At 40.1% G+C, this 19,995-nt stretch overlaps 1 protein-coding gene across 1 annotated transcript in view; it reads right to left on the bottom strand.

Annotated features, from left to right (window-relative positions):
* The window catches only part of LOC101469008 (vinculin), a 28,070-nt gene extending 15,517 nt beyond the window's left edge, over positions 1-12,553 (bottom strand). The window contains exon 1 of the mRNA XM_004561288.6: positions 12,203-12,553. Within this exon, the coding sequence (XP_004561345.1) occupies positions 12,203-12,370 (168 nt within the window). The 5' untranslated portion in view covers positions 12,371-12,553. The remainder of the gene's footprint in view (positions 1-12,202) is intronic.
* Between the last annotated feature and the right edge of the window lie 7,442 nt (positions 12,554-19,995).

Genomic DNA, 19,995 nt, shown 5'->3' with positions numbered 1-19,995 from the left:
CACATGTCTCAGTTTTCATGAGAGACAGATTTAGGAAAAGTGAAGTCAAAGTGTGGTTATTCTACTGGATTTTGTCCATGGGGTTCTCTGATTCCATCACACCTACTATTCTCACAAATTAGCACAATTCAAGAATAATAATCTAGATAATAACCATAAATAATAGCAAGGATACTACAAACCACTTAGTTACAAAAAAAAAAGGCAAATTGGTTTACTTGCCTAATAGATGATACATATACTCTTATCTTGCTTTTGTTATTTATGTGCCTGCTGTTCACAGGTCTTATTATTTATAGAAAGTCTTTCACCTCTTCACAATATTCCCACAGCTTTTAGCCTGTGCAAAAGTAGTCTGACTCAACAGATAAATACTGGCCAGTGATATCACCAGATGGCATTAAAAGCAACTGTGACACATTCACTGCAGCCGCAAACTTTTCTGGGGCCTACAGGTCATCGGCCAATCTTTAACCTGACAGCTCCTGTCAGATTGCGCCAAAGTGTGAATAGCGCAGTCCAGTACATTTAACACAAGTGAGTGGGCGTGTTCACTATCCATGCTGCTCCCTCATGAAGCGAAATGTTTCCAGGTTTGGAAAACCTGTCTGACACAGAGTATTTAGGCAGATATTTTATGATATGATGGTCCCAAAGCTCACAACCAAAAATCCCAATAACAATTTCCCATTTAACCAGAAGGTGTTATGTATTCTTTCTCTGTAATATTTAAAAGCCAGTTAGCCATTATATTTACAAACTGTTAAAGATAGCACCAGTAATAAAACAGCAGACACGAGACACACCCAACACCCAAGCTTCAACTCTGACTAGTTCATCAGTCATGAGGATTTCTGTGAGTCAAAGCTTAAAGCCCCTGTACAAAATTTAAACAGGGTGGACACAGTCTATTCCAAAGCTTTTATGCAATGTGACCACAGTACATAGATCAACTGAATGTTATATGCATGAGTAAAAACTTTGTAACCACAACTTTCCTCCTTAGAGAGTCTTGCTGTTAATCAGGCAGTTTTTCAGAATGACGTCCTGTTAGTTGTGTAGCGAAGCACTATTTCAACAAGGCAGCTGCTGGGGGATGCCAGGCCTTGGTACAGTTATAATGTGCAAAGCAGCTGAACGCCTCCTTGCAGCTGGCCATCCAATGCCAAAATGACTCACCTCCCCCAACCATGACCTCAGCTCTGCGGGGAGGCACAACTCACCCACGTTGAGCCGCCATGGGTGAGAGATCATAGGCATTCATCCTTACGGAGCATACTGACCAGTTTAAATGAGATGCGTTGCTGCACAAACCTTTCCTTTCACATTAATATTGCACTACAAATCAGCTGAATAGTAAAAGTGTTGCAGAGTGCTAGATTATGTGTGACGGTGTGATTTCCTGACTGTCACACAATTTACTCTTACAAAGCATTTCCAACGTGTTTCAATGTCCTGAACACTTTTGTACCCGCTAGGCAACACACCAGGAAGTTCTTCAGTTACGTTTGCGGAAATATATCTGAATTTTGGACAAGACAAAACAATTTAGAGATGTCTAATTAGGGCATGGGAAATAATGAATCCAAATCCTGGCACAACTTTCAAAGTGTTTTTTAATCTCTTGGAAGTTCCTTTAAAACAGTGACTTCTGCTTTTGCTTTTCTTATTCATGATGCATTCCTGATGCTACAGTAAGCAATCCCAGTGAGCTTGTCAGTATGTCTGTATACAGCCACTAGAAGAGCCATTCCAGATGGTTGACGTGGAGGCAGTAATGGAGCAGAGCACACATGCATCTCCTCGCGCTGTGCTCACTGGACCTGAGGGACTCTGAGTAACTGTGGGGTTATAAATTAGGAGCAAAGGTTGTGCCAAACCAAAACTAAAGCTCAGCCGGGGAGGCTGGAGTGGCAGGGAGCATACGCCACCCTGACATTCCTCCAAAGAGGCTCTGGGAAAAAAAGCCAGCAACAACTGATGTTGGGATATTTTTAGTATTTAAACTACTTACTCAGTGCATCCGAGTGCATTTCCTTTTTCCAGTCTTATCTTGCTTTAAAGCTTTGTCATACTTCTACTGATCCACCTGCAAAAAGTATTTTGCACAGTTGCAGTAAACTAGAATGATGAAAAAAAATGTAGCTTCCTTGTGGTTTCAGCAGCTACTTGATTAAATTATTTGCTCATCAGCCCTAACAGGAACAAAGCATATGAATGCTGAAGGTCTTTTATCAACAGCTATATGAGATTATTTGCATATATGGTCTACTATTTATAGATTACTTTCACTCCTTTATATCAGTGTGCTTCGAGTACTTGTTAGGTGGGTTAGGTAAATAAATCTATTATGTCAAGGGGGCTCAAGCAGCTCATGAACGACTTTCCAAGGTAAGGGTGATTGTGTAAGCTCTTCACAGAACTGTTAAAACAACACTGCTATTTATTGAAGCTCAAGTCAAGTTTAGACATGATCTGAAACTGAGCATTCATTTAACAAGAGCTGAGTCATATTGACCCCGAAGCGTCGCACAGGAGTCTCTGAAACTGAGCAAATTTAAATTTCTTGATACTGTCACTGTCTTCCTTTCCTTCCTCCCTTGTCGTGCCTCTTCCTGTTGTGTGAAGTTCAAAAATTGTTTTGCACCAGCGATCCAAACAATTTGATGTAAAAATAGAACTGTAACCAAAGTTTGCAACGCTTGTTGTCGAGCAGTTTGTGATGCCTGGCCTCTTTTACTATTTTGAGCCTCTGTCGTGATTTTGGACCACATTCCTGTGACGGCAGCAAAGCCCTAGTTTGACATTAGGGTTACAGCTTGTGATTATTTATCTCTTGATTTGTCTCCTGGGGTCTTTTGTTGGCCTAAGAGATTAATAGTTTCTTCTGTAAAACAATAGAAGATAATGTCCTTCACTAGTTACCAAAGCCAAGAATGGCCTGTAATTACAAGTCTTGTCCGACAGCAACAAAAGTTGAAATGCAAGGATATTTAATTTATAACAAATCAAACTTAATATAAAGAATAATACTGAACTGAGACCCCTGAAGCCTATACTTTGTATTTCTTTTTTCCAGATTACTTTTCTGTCAATTTTATGGTATTTTCCCCCCATTAAATTATTGATATCAAGACTTGGGGAAACAATGACATGAGGATGTCCGGTCACCAGTCATTAGTAATTAAAGCTATGACAGCCAACCCAAACCACAATAAAAATCCTCTATTTCTTGAATAGAATCTTGCAAAACAATTTAAAGAAGCACAGCTGTTCCCTCCCAGCATCTTTTTAAAGCCTTCCACAGATTTAGTGTCATCTTCTTCCAAGCTGCCATTACAACACTTTTAGCTGTGTGTCCCATTTGAGCCTAGAGTGGAAACACTGGCACTCCTGTGTTGTGAAGTAGCTTGATAAAGTGGCTGCTCCTTTAGCACAGACTCTGCATTGTTGACAGGAGCCCATCACTCTTTCTCGAGAAGAAAGGCGACTCTGAAAGCCTCCAGACTGCCAAGACACAGCCTGCCTTTCTCATGTCGGGCAGTTTTAACACAATACTGTGTTAGTCATGGGGACCTCAAAGATCTATGACTGCAAAATTCCTACAAGCAGTGCTACCGCTAACCCTTAACACCATATAAGAAAATAAACTACTACACTTGTATTTCTCAGAGAGAAAGACGCCGATTTCCACAGTAAGTGTCTCTGAACTGCAATCTGATGCCAAAGCACTCCATTAGCTACCTTTGATCAATAGTCTCAAACCAGGGAGTCCTGCTTTTTAACATATCAAATGGCTTTTGACTAATAATGATTCAGAAGGGCAGCAGAAACATTGTGCTTATGGCATTATCACACATCTTCCAAGCGGTGTCCAACATGTTTGTTTGTTTGTTCTTATTTGGATCAGTAAACACTTATGCACGGTGTGTCCAAATCCTATCATCTGCTTGAAAGTCACAAATCAATTGTTCTGCTAGGAGAGGCAAAACAGGCTCTGTGGCTAGAGAAATACATCACAACTACTATTTCACAATGCAGGAACTTTGCAGCTCACAGCCTTACTGGGGAACAGCATTTATACTCATTGTCCTTATCTTAAAAAGAAGAGTGAGTCAATAAAAAGCATGTTGCATGTGTTCACTTCCACAGAACACGGACAGCTAAAACAACACATTTAACAGATAACTTTTAAGTGCTAGAGAGGAAGCCTCAACTTCACATTTGGCCAACCAATGACGTGGTTCCATATAAAACCTATTTGTCACTATCTGATTGATATAACTATTTCCATGAAATGTAGGACTGTAACTTTACTTTATATTCCATTAAACTAGACTACAGCTCAGCTTGTTTAGCAGAAAATGAGGGGGAAACTATTCTAAAAAGACAGTCTAAAAAGGGAGCTGATGTTTTTGTTCACGTTTACATGAAAAGAATATTAATTTTCAGTTAAAATACAGACTACACTGGTGTAAAAACGCAAACTGTTGAGTTTGAAAGAGTCAAAGACTTTAAATATCCATGAATCTGTTAAAGGACACAAATTATTACTGCCTCTGTTCTCCTACAAAACATAACTACACAAGGTACATCACAGAAAGCTGAACATAGCAAAATAGCCTCGAGTAGCAGCTGATGGCTTAAAGGGGTTACTAGAACTTCATGTTTGTTCATTACTCTATCATAACTAGCATGAATGGTGTCCACAACAGAACTAATCATAAAAAGAAAGTGCCGGAAGTGTGCCGAAGAACATGGTTTGTCTGACAACGTGGAAAACAGCAGCTCAAAGGTGGAGTGGCTAAATGTTGAGGTTTCCTTGGGCAAAATACGGTATCTCCAAGTTCCTTCTGATATTCGATTACAACATGGACAGATGTGATCGCAGTGAATGTACGAAAGTTAAGTTAAAAGCTAAGAGCTCAAATAGGGTAAAAAAGAGGCAAGTACAAGTCCTTGTCTACACCTGACTTGGAAATGCATTTTATATTTCTACTACTCTCTCAATATTCTTTCATAAGTTTCAATTGAGCAATTTTAGAAAGCCACATCCGTGTTTTAAAATACATTTGGTAATACTGATTGCAGTGTTTTTGGGGAACACAAACTGCACAGGAAACAATTCCAACAAAATCTTGAATTTTTGTTTCTTGGGGAAAAACCCCCCCACAAAAAAGATCACCCCAGGTGCATTTTGTGATTTGTCATGGTGTGCTCTGGAGTCATAAACACCCTGCTGCTGAGGGACAAGGGTTTCCCTTTGCTTTCCTTTCATTTGTTCAGAGTGGGGCTGACAGCTGCTGGGTATTCCTGACTTGGCTTCCTGCATTTCCTTTTCAACTCAACGCTCTGCCGTATTCTCCTATCCCAGCTAATTTTCATCAGAAAAAGCTAAAAATACACAAACTTTGCATTATGAATTGATAATGCATGAGCATGAGGACTAGTAAGGTGTTCTTGTTTGACTATACAAACATTTCACAGTCCATAGTTCTCACATTGCTGCCAAGATAATAGAATCAAATGGAGAGCTGCATGAAATTGTTTCCCTTGACAAAATGCAGGAAGTTTGAGTACCAGGTAATAGGAAAGGGTTTCTTTTGTTGGCCTGTGAAGCAGTTTACTTAATGAGCTCATTTGTTTCCCATTTCTAAAGGGTTAGAGAAGTGGGTGATTGAAATTGCTATAAACAAAAATACTCAAATACTGATCACGTCACAATTAAGTATTTAAAAATTCCCCTAAAAGCGCCCTCGTGTTGCATCCTCTGTATTTCTTTCAAAGTTTAAGGACATTCGAGAAGATATTAAAGGCCTCCAAGAGTCTTGCAGATGTGTTGTGCAGATTGAGCAAAAAGCATGAGGCCAGATTTCTCACACAACCCACTAATCAGTGACTGCTGCCGAGCCCAGCTTCCAGTAACTGCATTTCATAAATCAGAGTGATATTTTGTAACCTCCAGAGTGTTGCAGAAGACAGTAGCTTCTTTATCCCAACAAAAACTCAGTGATCTACACAGAGAAGCATCTCCACAAGTCACGTGATCTCTGCAAACAGGAAGAAACTGGATTTTTTTTTTAACCTTACACCTATAAAAAGGAGCTATAAAAATAATGAGCTACAACAGGCCTGCACAGCCAACCTTAAAGGCTGGCTACTGACACAGACAAGTATGCTCTCCATTTATCCCATTAGGACATTATCAAAACTCTTAGAATCATTAAAAATATCAGTCTTTTTAACAGTGATATGTGCCTCAAAAATGATTTTACTTTGTCAGATTAAAATGACTGCTAAAATTGAAAGACATCAATAAAAAAACAAGCATCAAATTTTCATGACAGGATGCTTTCTTTTAAACATTTTCAGCTTTACAAACAACTTATTTCATTTTCTTGATGTTGCACAAATGAGTGTTGTAACGGTTTACAACACTCATTTGTGCAACAAAGGCAATCGTTCTCATTGCACAAGCATATTGGTTCGGCTAGAAATCGACCAGTCAGCCACAGCATAGCCACATCCTGCAGCTAAAGATATGTATCAGGCTAAAACTTGATATCACTGACAAAAAAGAAGCTCCTGACATGTGAAAACATGGTCAGGGAGTAAAGTTGTTCATTCAAAGGATCAGCCCAATCCCACCTCCCCCTCCAAAATGGGATAAATTCCTGCCTGTTGGGAATTCTTCGCATTCCTCACATTCATCTTTAATTGAGATCTCGCTCATTGTCTCAATGAGGAATAACTACAGGGAGTGCAGAATTATTAGGCAAATGAGTATTTTGTCCACATCATCCTCTTCATGCATGTTGTCTTACTCCAAGCTGTATAGGCCCGAAAGCCTACTACCAATTAAGCATATCAGGTGATGTGCAACTCTGTAATGAGAAGGGGTGTGGTCTAATGACATCAATACCCTATATCAGGTGTGCATAATTATTAGGCAACGTCCTTTCCTTTGGCAAAATGGGTCAAAAGAAGGACTTGACAGGCTCAGAAAAGTCAAAAATAGTGAGATATCTTGCAGAGGGATGCAGCAGTCTCAAAATTGCAAAGCTTCTGAAGCATGATCATCGAACAATCAAGCGTTTCATTCAAAATAGTCAACAGGGTCGCAAGAAGCGTGTGGAAAAACCAAGGTGCAAAATAACTGCCCATGAACTGAGAAAAGTCAAGCGTGCAGCTGCCAAGATGCCACTTGCCACCAGTTTGGCCATATTTCAGAGCTGCAACATCACTGGAGTGCCCGAAAGCACAAGGTGTGCAATATTCAGAGACATGGCCAAGGTAAGAAAGGCTGAAAGACGACCACCACTGAACAAGACAAGCTGAAACGTCAAGACTGGACCAAGAAATATCTCAAGACTGATTTTTCTAAGGTTTTATGGACTGATGAAATGAGAGTGAGTCTTGATGGGCCAGATGGATGGGCCCGTGGCTGGATTGGTAATGGGCAGAGAGCTCCAGTCCAACTCTGACGCCAGCAAGGTGGAGGTGGAGTACTGGTTTGGGCTGGTATCATCAAAGATGAGCTTGTGGGGCCTTTTCGAGTTGAGGATGGAGTCAAGCTCAACTCCCAGTCCTACTGCCAGTTTCTGGAAGACACCTTCTTCAAGCAGTGGTACAGGAAGAAGTCTGCATCCTTCAAGAAAAACATGATTTTCATGCAGGACAATGCTCCATCACACACGTCCAAGTACTCCACAGCGTGGCTGGCAAGAAAGGGTATAAAAGAAGAAAAACTAATGACATGGCCACCTTGTTCACCTGATCTGAACCCCATTGAGAACCTGTGGTCCATCATCAAATGTGAGATTTACAAGGAGGGAAAACAGTACACCTCTCTGAACAGTGTCTGGGAGGCTGTGGTTGCTGCTGCACGCAATGTTGATGGTGAACAGATCAAAACACTGACAGAATCCATGGATGGCAGGCTTTTGAGTGTCCTTGCAAAGAAAGGTGGCTATATTGGTCGCTGATTTGTTTTTGTTTTGTTTTTGAATGTCAGAAATGTATATTTGTGAATGTGGAGATGTTATATTGGTGTCACTGGTAAAAATAAATCATTGAAATGGGTATATATTTGTTTTTTGTTAAGTTGCCTAATAATTATGCACAGTAATAGTCACCTGCACACACAGATATCCCCCTAAAATAGCTAAAACTAAAAACTACTTCCAAAAACATTCAGCTTTGATATTAATGCGTTTTTTGGGTTCATTGAGAACATGGTTGTTGTTCAATAATAAAATTATTCCTCAAAAATACAACTTGCCTAATAATTCTGCACTCCCTGTAGTCATAGATATTAAATGAACACAGAGTATATGACAGTAGTTTGTGATGTTGCTAGAGTAACAATTATGGTTCGGGGCTGCACTTTTATCTCCATGCATCTGCTAGAATAAGTTAAAAATTAATCATTTGTACCTGATCTCTTCAGACAGGCTAAAGCATCCAAGACATCCTGGAATCTCACCTTCCTTTTTAGTCGGAAAACCTGGTGCAATCGTCTTAATAAGCAATTTAAAGGTATAATTACTTGCAACTTGCTCTCTGTTCGATTTCTAGGTCATCTCAGTTTTTTAACTTGATTACAGTACTTAAGCTTTTGCTCTGGAGATCTTGGACAGAGTTAATGGGGGAGGAAGTCTGTGCAACAGATGGTTTTCTAGGAAGCACAGACAATAAAGCAAATAAATGGCTTTTCTTTGAAACAACCCTATCCCGACAATGACTAAATAAAATCCAATTAGAAGGGTTCATCCTTTTCCCTAGATAGTAAAGATATACTTTCAAGTTAGACGCTTACATTTTTGTTTTCAAGCAGACTCACTTCAAGTAACTAGTACAAAACAGGTGCAAAAATGAAGAAGTTCAAAAGTCATTTTTAGGAAAACAATGAAATATGCAGGGAAAAGACACCAACAGCTAATGGACTAAAATAAACTTCTGTTTTCTCATTAGATAAAATCAAAGATAAGGGCTACACGGTGTATTTGATTACTTATGTAGGCTCTGCAATGTATGACTCATGGGACTGTGACCACAAGAAATTGCATCGGATCCTTAACTTCAGTGATCTCATAACGCTGTTCATGTTGTAATGTTGCCACAGCAACTGGAAATAATTACAGACTCGTGCAACCATTCATGCCACTGTTGGAAACATCTGATCACAATTCACAGTGTCCAGAAAGCCTGGATGATTTCATCCTAAGATAGCTGAGGATACACAGGACATTTTCATGTGCTACGACAAGCCCTGTTTTCATGTTAATTACTTGGCCGAAATAAAAGGTTTCTACACTAAAAACTTCATTCTGTACTTTTTTAACAACTGAGTGGCAGAACAACTTGACCGCTTAATATCTAAATATTAAAATGTATTACCGAGCCTTATTTAGCTCTGCTTTGGCTTTGTTTATTCAATGGTTTGTTGTAAGTGGACTGGTAATGAGCTCTTGTGCTAAATCCACCCTAATCATGGGGTTAAAGGGAGTCTAAATTTACTGCAGTCCACCCAAAATGGTCCAAAAACATGTACCATTTAGTTCTTAGACCTGTCAAAATAGAAGGTTTGCTCTTGAAAGACAGCAAAGCAGAATAGGCTCCAGCATGGGTGGAAAGGGGGTATTATAAAGGCCCTTAGAGGACAGAAGCCTGTAAACATATAAATAATGGACACAATGAGGTGCAGACCTGTTGTTTAAGAGTGGGCACTGAGGAAAAACAAAGCGTCAGAATGAAGTAAACCAGATTGAAATTCTTATAGGCCATGAACTGTAATAAATAAACTGCGAGGCAATGGTAGGCAATCCCCCTAAATGAAACATTCCTTTGCTGACGCCAGAGTAATTGTCCAAATTTATTGCCCGACAAGTGCCAGGGGTTCTGGGCTCGACCAGGCTGACAGACTGCACAACACACAGGAACCATGTCTGCCTCAATTTAGCCTGTATGCTTTTCTTTCCATATAAGCCACAGTATCTGACAGGGCCCTCGCTTCCTTTGTTACGAACTCAGCATGTGTTTCAGGATAAAATTGACAGTCATTTCCTAACTAGCTTCCATGATAGATACAATGTGGTTTTGAGACATGCCATTATAACTACATCACTGAGTCTAAATATAATTGAGGCAACAGCTGCATCTGGTGAAGGGGGTGTGTATAATTTAATGTTTTAAAAAGATAGGTTGGAAACACATAGTTAATAGGCCCATAGACAAGTTAATTACCATGTGGATAGAAAAAGATAACAGACACAAACTAGATCTGATAATGTAGCCAGATTCACTATAGTGCATCAAGATTATGTGTATGATGACAGGTTCTATTTTTAAAAAAAAAGTGTGGTTCTAGGTCATGGGGTCAATAGCAAGTGGTTTCTGTGTAACATGAGGACACACAGAGCAAATCGTGACTCGTGACTAAGGTATGAAACACACGCAACTCAAAATGAATTTTTGCAGGTGAATATTATACACACAATGTCATATTTATCAGTTACTACAAATATTATCAGTTTTTAAAATATAACATTAAGCTTAATACTGAAGGGTTGCAGTTTTTACATTAGTGCAAAACTTCCAAGCCACCCCTCATTTCTTCATATTTGATGAATGACTGAATGCATGAAGCATAAGAAAGGCAACCCACTCAAGTGATGAACCAAGGTTGTGTCCACTCCACACAAAACAACTTGGCAAAGAATCTATTTTAAACTTTGCAATCTGACAGGCATAAAATAGTATTTTCCACCACCAATGTGATTCCCGGAGAGTATTAGATGAAAAAACTGATCCGAAACATGGTCTTCAGCTGATCCATCTACTGTCCACTGAAGCCTCATTAGAAATGTTCTGAGTGGAAGGGTGGCTTTCAAGAAACCATTACGGGGAAGGGAAACAGGAACAAAACGCTGAGTTATGCCAAATTACACAAGACCTGGACTGAAAAATTAGTGGTAACAGGTCTTGTTGAAGTGATGAAATATTTGGTTCAATATTTAAAGAGGAGGTCAGGAAGCAAAAGGCAGCCATGTGAAACAAGGTGGAGGCTCCTTCATGGTTTGGGTCTGCATTTCAGCCAGCAGTCTTGGAGAGCTTGTCAAAACTGAATGAATTATGAAGGCAGAGAATTACCATTCAATTTCAATCCACCATCCAGTACCATCTGGAAGCATTTAATTGGCAACAGCTTTATTTTACAGCATGACAATGATCCTAAACATACTGCCATAGTACTCAAAGAAAAACACAGCGGCACACTATCTGTCATGGATTGGCCTCCCCAGAGCCCAAACTTCAAAATTATTAAATCAATGTGGGATCAGCTTTACAGAGAACAGAACAAAAGGCAGCCAACATCCAAAGAAGAGTTTTGAATGTCCTTGAAGAACCCTGGAAAACTATTCATGAAGACTACTTATAAGGAAAGCTTGAATAAGAGAGTTCAGGCTGTATTTAAGAATAAAGGTGATCATAGCACATATTGATTTTAAAGCTCATTAGAATTGTATAAAGTGTGCTTTTTAGCTTTATACACACTTTATTTCCACACATTTTGAACATGTTTCGATAAATTACTGCACCTACTTCTCATTTACACACTACAGCTGAGATTCCTAGTCTGGTCCTACAATCTTATGGACCAAATACACATGCACACGCTTCTTACTACTTACTATGCCCCTTTCATAACTGTTTTCACGCATTAGTAGTGCACTGATAGCTGAATATTCAAATGCATATGATATGTAGTGCAGTGATGTGATTTGCAGAACTATTCATAGATGATCACTACAGGTGCAGCTGTTCTGTGCAGCCGAGTGATTAAAGTAAAAAGTAATTCACTGTGGTCCTGTACCTGACTCACACATTACAGCAGTGCCTACGTCAAGCTATGGCAGTCATGTACAGAGGAGGAGGCAGGGCATATCTTCAAGGGGAAAAGGGCGTCACTGCCCTTTTGCCCCGAGTTAAATAACTCCAAAAAAGTTTCATGGCATTCCCTAATCCTGCCATTGAACACACATTTGGTAACCGCATTAACACTCTGCTGAGTGAAGTGTTGTGTCCAACTTCATTGGAAAGTAATGGGTGAATGGGACAATGCGACAGGTAGCCTACGACACTCGCCGAGCTCAGCCAAACTTTACCAATGTGATTTTATACAGAGAAGAAAGTTACTCACCCGAACAAGGTTACTAACGGCTGCCTGAACAGCAGCTACGGGCGCCGTCAGATCTGGGATACCTTTCCCATCAACTTCACCTTCTTCGTGCATTATCACCAGATGGGATATCTGCTGAGCCACCGGCTCCAGGATACTTTCTATCGTCTTCGTGTGAAAAACCGGCATGGTGACAACTTTAGAACACTATCTAAGTAAAAACTCTACCACCAAAGGCAGTTTTCTCCAAATCTCCCTCTACAGAAGCCTAAAACAATCCACGCACGATCTTTTCCCCCCCAGGATAGTCCTCCCGACTACAAGTACAATGAAAACATGAACGCGAAAAAACTCCCAGCCAGAGAGTGAGCGCGAGCAACCTAAACGTCAACCAACGGTTTCCGCCTTCTTCCCAATCAATGAACGAGAACGCACGCTTCCTAGATTGTGATTGGTTATTAGGGCTGCCGCTCTGTATCGGGACCGCCTTCTTCCATACTGACGAGTTTGCTAGAGATCCAAGTGCTCCCTAGATTACGTAATAGATCCTCATCATATGTCCTAAAAAGGGAAATATGTGTCTACTGTTTGAGAGGGGAGTGCGATTCCAGTAGCTGTGAATTAACTAGTCGGGCTTTCGGCCCCGCTGGCCCAGAAATCGGAGCTGTGGAGATCAGATTACAAACCCTTCCCAAAACAAACAGTATACTCCGCAGGGCACTCCGAAATTCTCCACAAAGTAAAGAAGCTGTAAATAAATGGTAACAAAGACACTATTTTCTAACCTACTTGTCAATGACTGACTGATATATAACAGCCTCTGTGAGTATACATCTCAGTTTAAATAAAGGACACCCTACACACTACTTTACCAATTTGAAGTGACCCATAGTATCTGGCTGAAAACTATTTTCCCTTATCAGAGATAACATCCGACATACTGAACTGTTTACAAACCCAGCTCTGTCAGTGGCTGGACATGGCACTTTTTTTAATTCCTTCTCACCCTCACCCTCACATCCTGAAATAACAATATTTGAGGACTGAAAACCAACTGCCAAGCAAACCAGCTAAGGAATTCCCACAGATTCCCCAGAGGGGCTACAAGGCAGCAGCCCATTGCCTAAAAAGGAAGAGTCCAAAAAGAAAGAATCAAGGAAGTTACTCTGTTTGAACCACTGTGTAAACATACAAGGGATTGACATGCTTTCCCCCTGTGTAAGGAGTTGTCATACCAAAGGTCAATAAAGAGATCCCAATTTGAACATTTGAACTTTATGTTTCGTGACACAACCTATTTTATTATTATTGTTATTATTATTCTATAATATAGTTGAATGTACAATTATTTAAAGAAATAATAATCAAAAGAGACCAAAAGGACCACCTCTGGAGGACTGCATCCTGAATATAGACTTCAAAGATGGCCTGCTGTTTCCTATGCTCTCCGATTACTAATAACGTCATCTTGTGCGTGCATGCTGGAATGTGCTCATGATGGGTGGTCTACCTTCTGCTGTCCTGCTACTCTATAGATACCTGAGCCCTGCTGCTGCATGGTGTTTAAGGGGATTGCAATCGTAAAGATCATAAATGTCCAGACTGCACATTGCAGGAAATATAGAGAGAGATCGTTTTACTATATATGGATGTTTTGTCAAAAATAACCCAAATAGTTGTAATTCTGATTTACTTTGACAATCCACTGGCTTCAGCATGGCTTTGCTGTTTGTTGTGGGATGCCTTTTTAATAATGCCTGGGCGCCATCTTCTGGCTCAGAGAATTAAATGCAGTCAGTGCATTGGAATTTATTATAACTCTTGAGCACTTAAACAGAATATAGCCATTGCAAAATACACCCGTATTACTATTTTATAGCAAGTCAAATGATCTCATTATGTATATTTTCAATAAACAATAAATAATGAAGGCATACTTTAGTGCCACTTAGCAGAAAGTCCAAGGAAAAGCAATCCTTATTTTGTCCATAATTCAAAAACTTGCTTTTTGACCTATGCAAAGGTGAACTGATATCAACAGCAGCATCAAGACACAAGTTAAGTCTAAGAACACCTTTTCCCAAAATGTGGATGAATGAGAGTGAATGTGATGAACTGGTTGATATCTACATGTGTGTTTCTCAGCATGGAAATGTGAACCAATGAACACATGTAACTGCTTAAATAAAAAATGCTTGATGATTCATATGTATGTCCTTGTATCAATGATCAATTTTGAATGCAATAAACTTCCAGACATTTCCTCCAAAACCACTATCATCTCCTTTTTTTCATCAGTGCTTCATGTTAAAAGCTGACCTTAAAGCATGAAGACAAACATGACCTGCTAAACATAAACATGTTAGGAATGTGGGAATGGATATGTGGAGGTAACACATGTTGTAATTTTTGAAAAGACCACACGAGGGCACTAAAGTCTGCAAATGAATGAGAAATCGTGAGGTAGTTGTTGGAGAAAACTGTACGATGTCAGAGGGCAGAAGTTTTGGTATTTATAAGAATGCATCCATTTTTAAAAAAAAGATTTTGATGATTTTTTTTAAGTGAATCCTGGTTGATTGTTTGTTGACTTCTTGTGCTATGTGCTCGCAACAACAATTTTTTTCTCATGCGATCTCCCTGGACCAAATTTCATATGAAGGATTTAAAAACACAAAATGTTATCAGTAAAACTGAGTTTGTGTTCATATTTCTGAGTTAATGGTCATCCCTCTGATTTAGTGTGTTGTGTCATGAGCTAGAGAGACTCAGCAAGAAAGCGCTGCTTGAGGTGTGTGACTCAGAGCCATTGTCATGTCCCGAGAAAACGGTGCCATCAAAATGCAGAGGGGACTCACAAAATGATTGTCTGCTTATATTACTCCAATGAAACTCAAGTCTCACTTTACAATTGTTCCATTTTCATACATGTTATAATTCAGCCACGTGTATGCAGTCACGTTTATGCAGCTCGCATCAATGTGACACGGTTTGTTTTGTAGTTAAATCAGGTGGTTAATTGGTAGCAGAATAGTTGATTTTCTGTGCATGTTGGATAGACTGTATCTAAAAAACACATGCATCGTGTTTGTGGGTTATTAAGATACGTGGAGCATTCTGGATGCTGTTCTTCATGCCACTGCTACATCTATTGCTAGATCTTTTGTCACATGTCATAATTTAGAACATTTGGAAATGTAGAAGCTTGACTAGATTTTAAAATAAACATTCTGGGTTTTTAAGCACTGCATTTCTAATACTTAAATGCAACACATTTACAAAGGATACACCATGCACAGCACAGCAAACAGCTTAACAGCTTAAACACCGAGCACCAAGGCTTATGACTGGCTATTATGTAAGCTACCATATGAACACAGCAGGTTTATGTGGTATGGAGGACTTGAACTTTAAAGCAAATGAGCCATACATACATTCTTTAGCAGACTGGGGAGGTCAGGTAATATCACCTCACAGTACAAAGAGACAGTGAACTGAAACCATATTGTTTCCATGTAATTAGAATAGCTGAGCTACTGTTTTAGTGTTTTAGGCTATTGTGGGCCAATATTTGAATATTTGAAGTGTCTTTTTTTAAATATACGCATAATAATGGATTACTTATATTCTTTTTATATATTCCAGTATTAGCCAGTAGTAGCTACACTTACAGTGTGACTGCACACACAGATATATTCAGGGATGAGCTTGCAGCCCCATGTAAGAAGGAAGAGACAGTGAAAAAGACATTTGACCCAGCTGCATTGAGACAGCAAATATACAGTCACTAAAGACATGAACCCATCAGAATGTGATTTCAGGGCAGTTCTCTGGGTATGTGACATTTGGCCTGAACAAATAAATGGAAACACCTACATCTGCTGCAGGATGGTTTCCCAAAACAGTATTTAGTGTTTAATTCAAAGGATGTAAACAGAGTTATCCACAAACTGAAAGAAACATAAACCTTCATGATATATAGAATTATAATATAGTGACATGTTGTGACTAAAACAGTTTGGAGTTTCTCATCATGTAAAGATAATATGTTGCAAACTATGTTAAAAATTAGTAACAGTAGTAACAGTGACAGTAACATTTTTTCTGTTAAATTTTACAAAATTATTTATAAACAAATGAAAAAAAAATTGCAAACATAAATATATGTAACATATATTATATTGTTACATATAACACATGTGAGGTAAAATAACATGAAATTAAAGCTGCAAGCAGCGTTATGAGGGCCCTCGCACCCCATCGCGTCGAGCCACGCCCAACACCTAAAACCAATACGTTCAATCTGATGTCACATTGATGGAATTCATGAATTTAACCACCAGCTAACATTTCATCTCATTCAATCGTGATTATAGTCCTCCCACTAGGTGGCGCTGTAACCATTACTGACAAATGGCATAACTAACATTTCCGAGCTTGAGTCTCATCATCCCTGCGACCTTTGGGCGAGATTGGACATTGTGTTTTTGAGTGACAGCAGATTACTGCTTTTTGGCGAGTGATTGAAACTCCACGTGCCGCCATGACCACCCCGTTTCCCTGAACGTAAAAAGCTTCGCAATTTAACATCACAAAGGTCTTTAGATTCCACACACTGGAGAATGCGTCAATCTGAGGAAATCCCTTGGAGGAGTTCGTCAAAGAATGAGGCTTGAAAAGAGGGGAAAATGTCACCAAAATTACACATTAATCTTAAAATGGCTGACTTCCTGTTGGATTTGGGATATTGCTCCAAGAGACTTTGTTGTACATCTTGACATCTTCTATAAGCTTACCAGGTTTCAGACTCATACATAAAACACAGAGCAGGGGCTGATGATTTGAAATATTGTAGGGGGCGCTGTGGAGCCATTTTGCGCTATTCAATGAAAATGATCACATAACAACAAAGCCTTCATCACATTGGAGGTGTGGGCCAAATTTCAAGACTTTATAAACTTTCCAAGCCCCTCAAAAGCCACTTCATTTTTCATGGTGAACCGCGTTGCCACCAGATTTAAAGTTCAGTTTAAAGTCACAATTTTTGCACTGAAGCATCATGAGGGACTGATGGTGATATTCACCGCTTTTGAGGTGGCCACGATGAACCTGTGAAAATCAGTACAACAAAGTGAAAGACATGATATTTCCTGTTGCCACTAGGTGGCGTTCTGTGTATTCCTGACAATGGGCACATCAATCTGTGCAGGGCAGGTCTGACATCATGCCTGTAAAGTCTGGTACTGATCAGACTGGATTTCATTGAGTTATACTAATTTGTTTCTTCATGGCGAGACATCAAAGTTCGCCATGCTGCTGAGGTCACACCCTTTCGTGAAAACTCACAGTTTTCACTGTAACGCAAGACCAACTCCTTAAGGCTTTCCTGGAGAAATTTGAGGCTGCAGATGTCACCCATCACAATACTGCACCCCAAAGTGTAAAACATGACATTTCCTGTTCCCACTAGGTGGCGCTGGCCCTTATGTCAAATATGGCAGTTGAAATATGTTCAGGGGTGGAGCCTTATCATATGTGTGTTCTTTGGTCCAGATCGGACAATGTATGACTGAATGAGAGGCAATAAGATCTTCATGGCGAGTCATCGAAATTCGCTGTGGCGCCACGGCCTCACCGTATCACGAAAACTCAAAAGCTCCGCAATTTAACATGGCCCAGGTGTGTAGTTGACACTGACCAAAGATGAAGCTTATACAACCAAATCTCAACGAGGAGTTCGAAAAAGTTCGAGGCATGAAAATGGCAAAATTAGAGCCAAAATGTCACCTTCACTTCTAAATTGCGGACTTCCTGTTGGGTTTGCGTCAATGGGCCCACAGACTCTTTTGTTCGACTCGGCAAGATACACATGTGTGCCAGATTTCATACATGTAGCTCAAACGATGTGGTCGTAGGGCTGCATTTAACAAGGCATAGGTGGCGCTCTAGAGCCATTTCCCAGTGCTCATATGTAAAACCATTAAAATACAAAATTTTTCACCAGACCTGGCATGTGTGCAAATTTCATGAGTTTTTGACGCATGTTTAGGCCCTCAAAAAGGCCCTTGTTTTGCCTGAATAATAATAATAATAATAATTAAAGCTGCAAGCAGCGTTATGAGGGCCCTCGCACCCCCGGCACGTCGAGCCACTGCCAACACCTCAAACCGGCACGTCCGATGTGATGTCACATTGATGGATTTCATGCTTTTAATCACCAGCTAACATTTCATCTTATTCAACCAGGATTATAGTCATGCCACTAGGTGGCGCTCTAACCATTATTGACAAATAGCATAACAAACATTTCCAAGCTCGAGTCTCATCACACCTGCGACCTTTGGGAGAGATTGGACATTGTGTTTTTTAGTGACAGCAGATTACTGCTTTTTGCGAGTGATTGAAACTCTACGTGCCGCCATGACCACCCCGTTTCCCTGAACGGAAAAAGCTTCGCAATTTAACATCACAAAGGTCTTTAGATTCTACACACTGAAGAATGCTTCAATATGATGAAATCCCTTGGAGGAGTTCGTCAAAGTATGAAGCCTGAAAAGAGGGGAAAATGTCATCAAAATTACACATTAATTTTAAAATGGCTGACTTCCTGTTGGATTTGGGATATTGCTCCAAGAGACGTTTTTGTACATCTTGATATCTTACACAAGCTTACCAAGTGTCAGACTCATAGATGAAACACAGAGCAGGGGCTGATGTTTTGAAATATTGTAGGGGGCGCTGTGGAGCCATTTTGCGCTATTCAAGGAAAATGGTTACATAACAACAATGCTTTCATCCATTTGGAGGTGTGTGCCAAATTTCAAGCCTCTATAAACTTTCCAAGCCCCTCAAAAGCCACTTCATCTTTCATGATGAACTGCGTTGCCACCAGGGTGCGCCGTTCAGTTTAAAGTCACAATTTTTGCACTGAAGCATCACGAGGGACTGATGGTGATATTCACCGCTTTTGAGGTGGCCACGATCAACCTGTGAAAATCAGTACAACAAAGTTAAAGCCATGACATTTCCTGTTGCCACTAGGTGGCGCTGTCCGTATTTCCGACAATGGGCACATCAATTTGTTCAGGGCGGGTCTGACATCATGCCTGTAAAGTCTGGTACTGATCAGACTGGATTTCATTGAGTTATACTAATTTGTTTCTTCATGGCGTGACATCAAAGTTCGCCATGCTGCTGGGGTCACACCCTTTCGCGAAAACTCACAGTTTTCACTGTAACCCAAGACCAACTCCTTAAGGCTTTCCTTGAGAAATTTGAGGCTGCAGATGTCACCCATCACAATACTGTACCCCAAAGTGTAAAACATGACATTTCCTGTTCCCACTAGGTGGCGCTGTCCCTGGTGTCAAATATGGCAGTTGAAATATGTTCAGGGGTGGAGCCTTATCATATGTGTTCACTTTGGTCAAGGTCAGAAAATGTATGACAAAATGAGAGGCAATAAGATTTTCATGGCGAGTCATCGAAATTCGCCATGGCGCCACGGCCTCACCGTATTGTGAAAACTCAAAAGCTCCGCAATTTAACATGGCACAAGGGTGTAGTTGACACTGACCAAATATGAAGGTTATGAAATCAAACCCCAAGGAGGAGTTCGCAAAAGTTCGAGGCATGGAAATGGCAAAATTAGAGCCAAAATGTCACCTTCTCTTCCAAATGGCGGACTTCCTGTTGGGTTTGCGTCAATGGGCCCACTGACTTTTTTGTTCGTCTTGGCATGATACACATGTGTGCCAAATTTCATACATGTAGCTCAAACGATGTGGTCGTAGGGCTGCATTTAACAAGGCATA

This window comes from Maylandia zebra, linkage group LG8 (assembly GCF_041146795.1).
Source record: "Maylandia zebra isolate NMK-2024a linkage group LG8, Mzebra_GT3a, whole genome shotgun sequence".
Lineage (NCBI taxonomy): Eukaryota > Metazoa > Chordata > Actinopteri > Cichliformes > Cichlidae > Maylandia > Maylandia zebra.
Note: the sequence above shows the minus strand (reverse complement) of the source record. Positions and strands in the feature narration are given on the sequence as shown.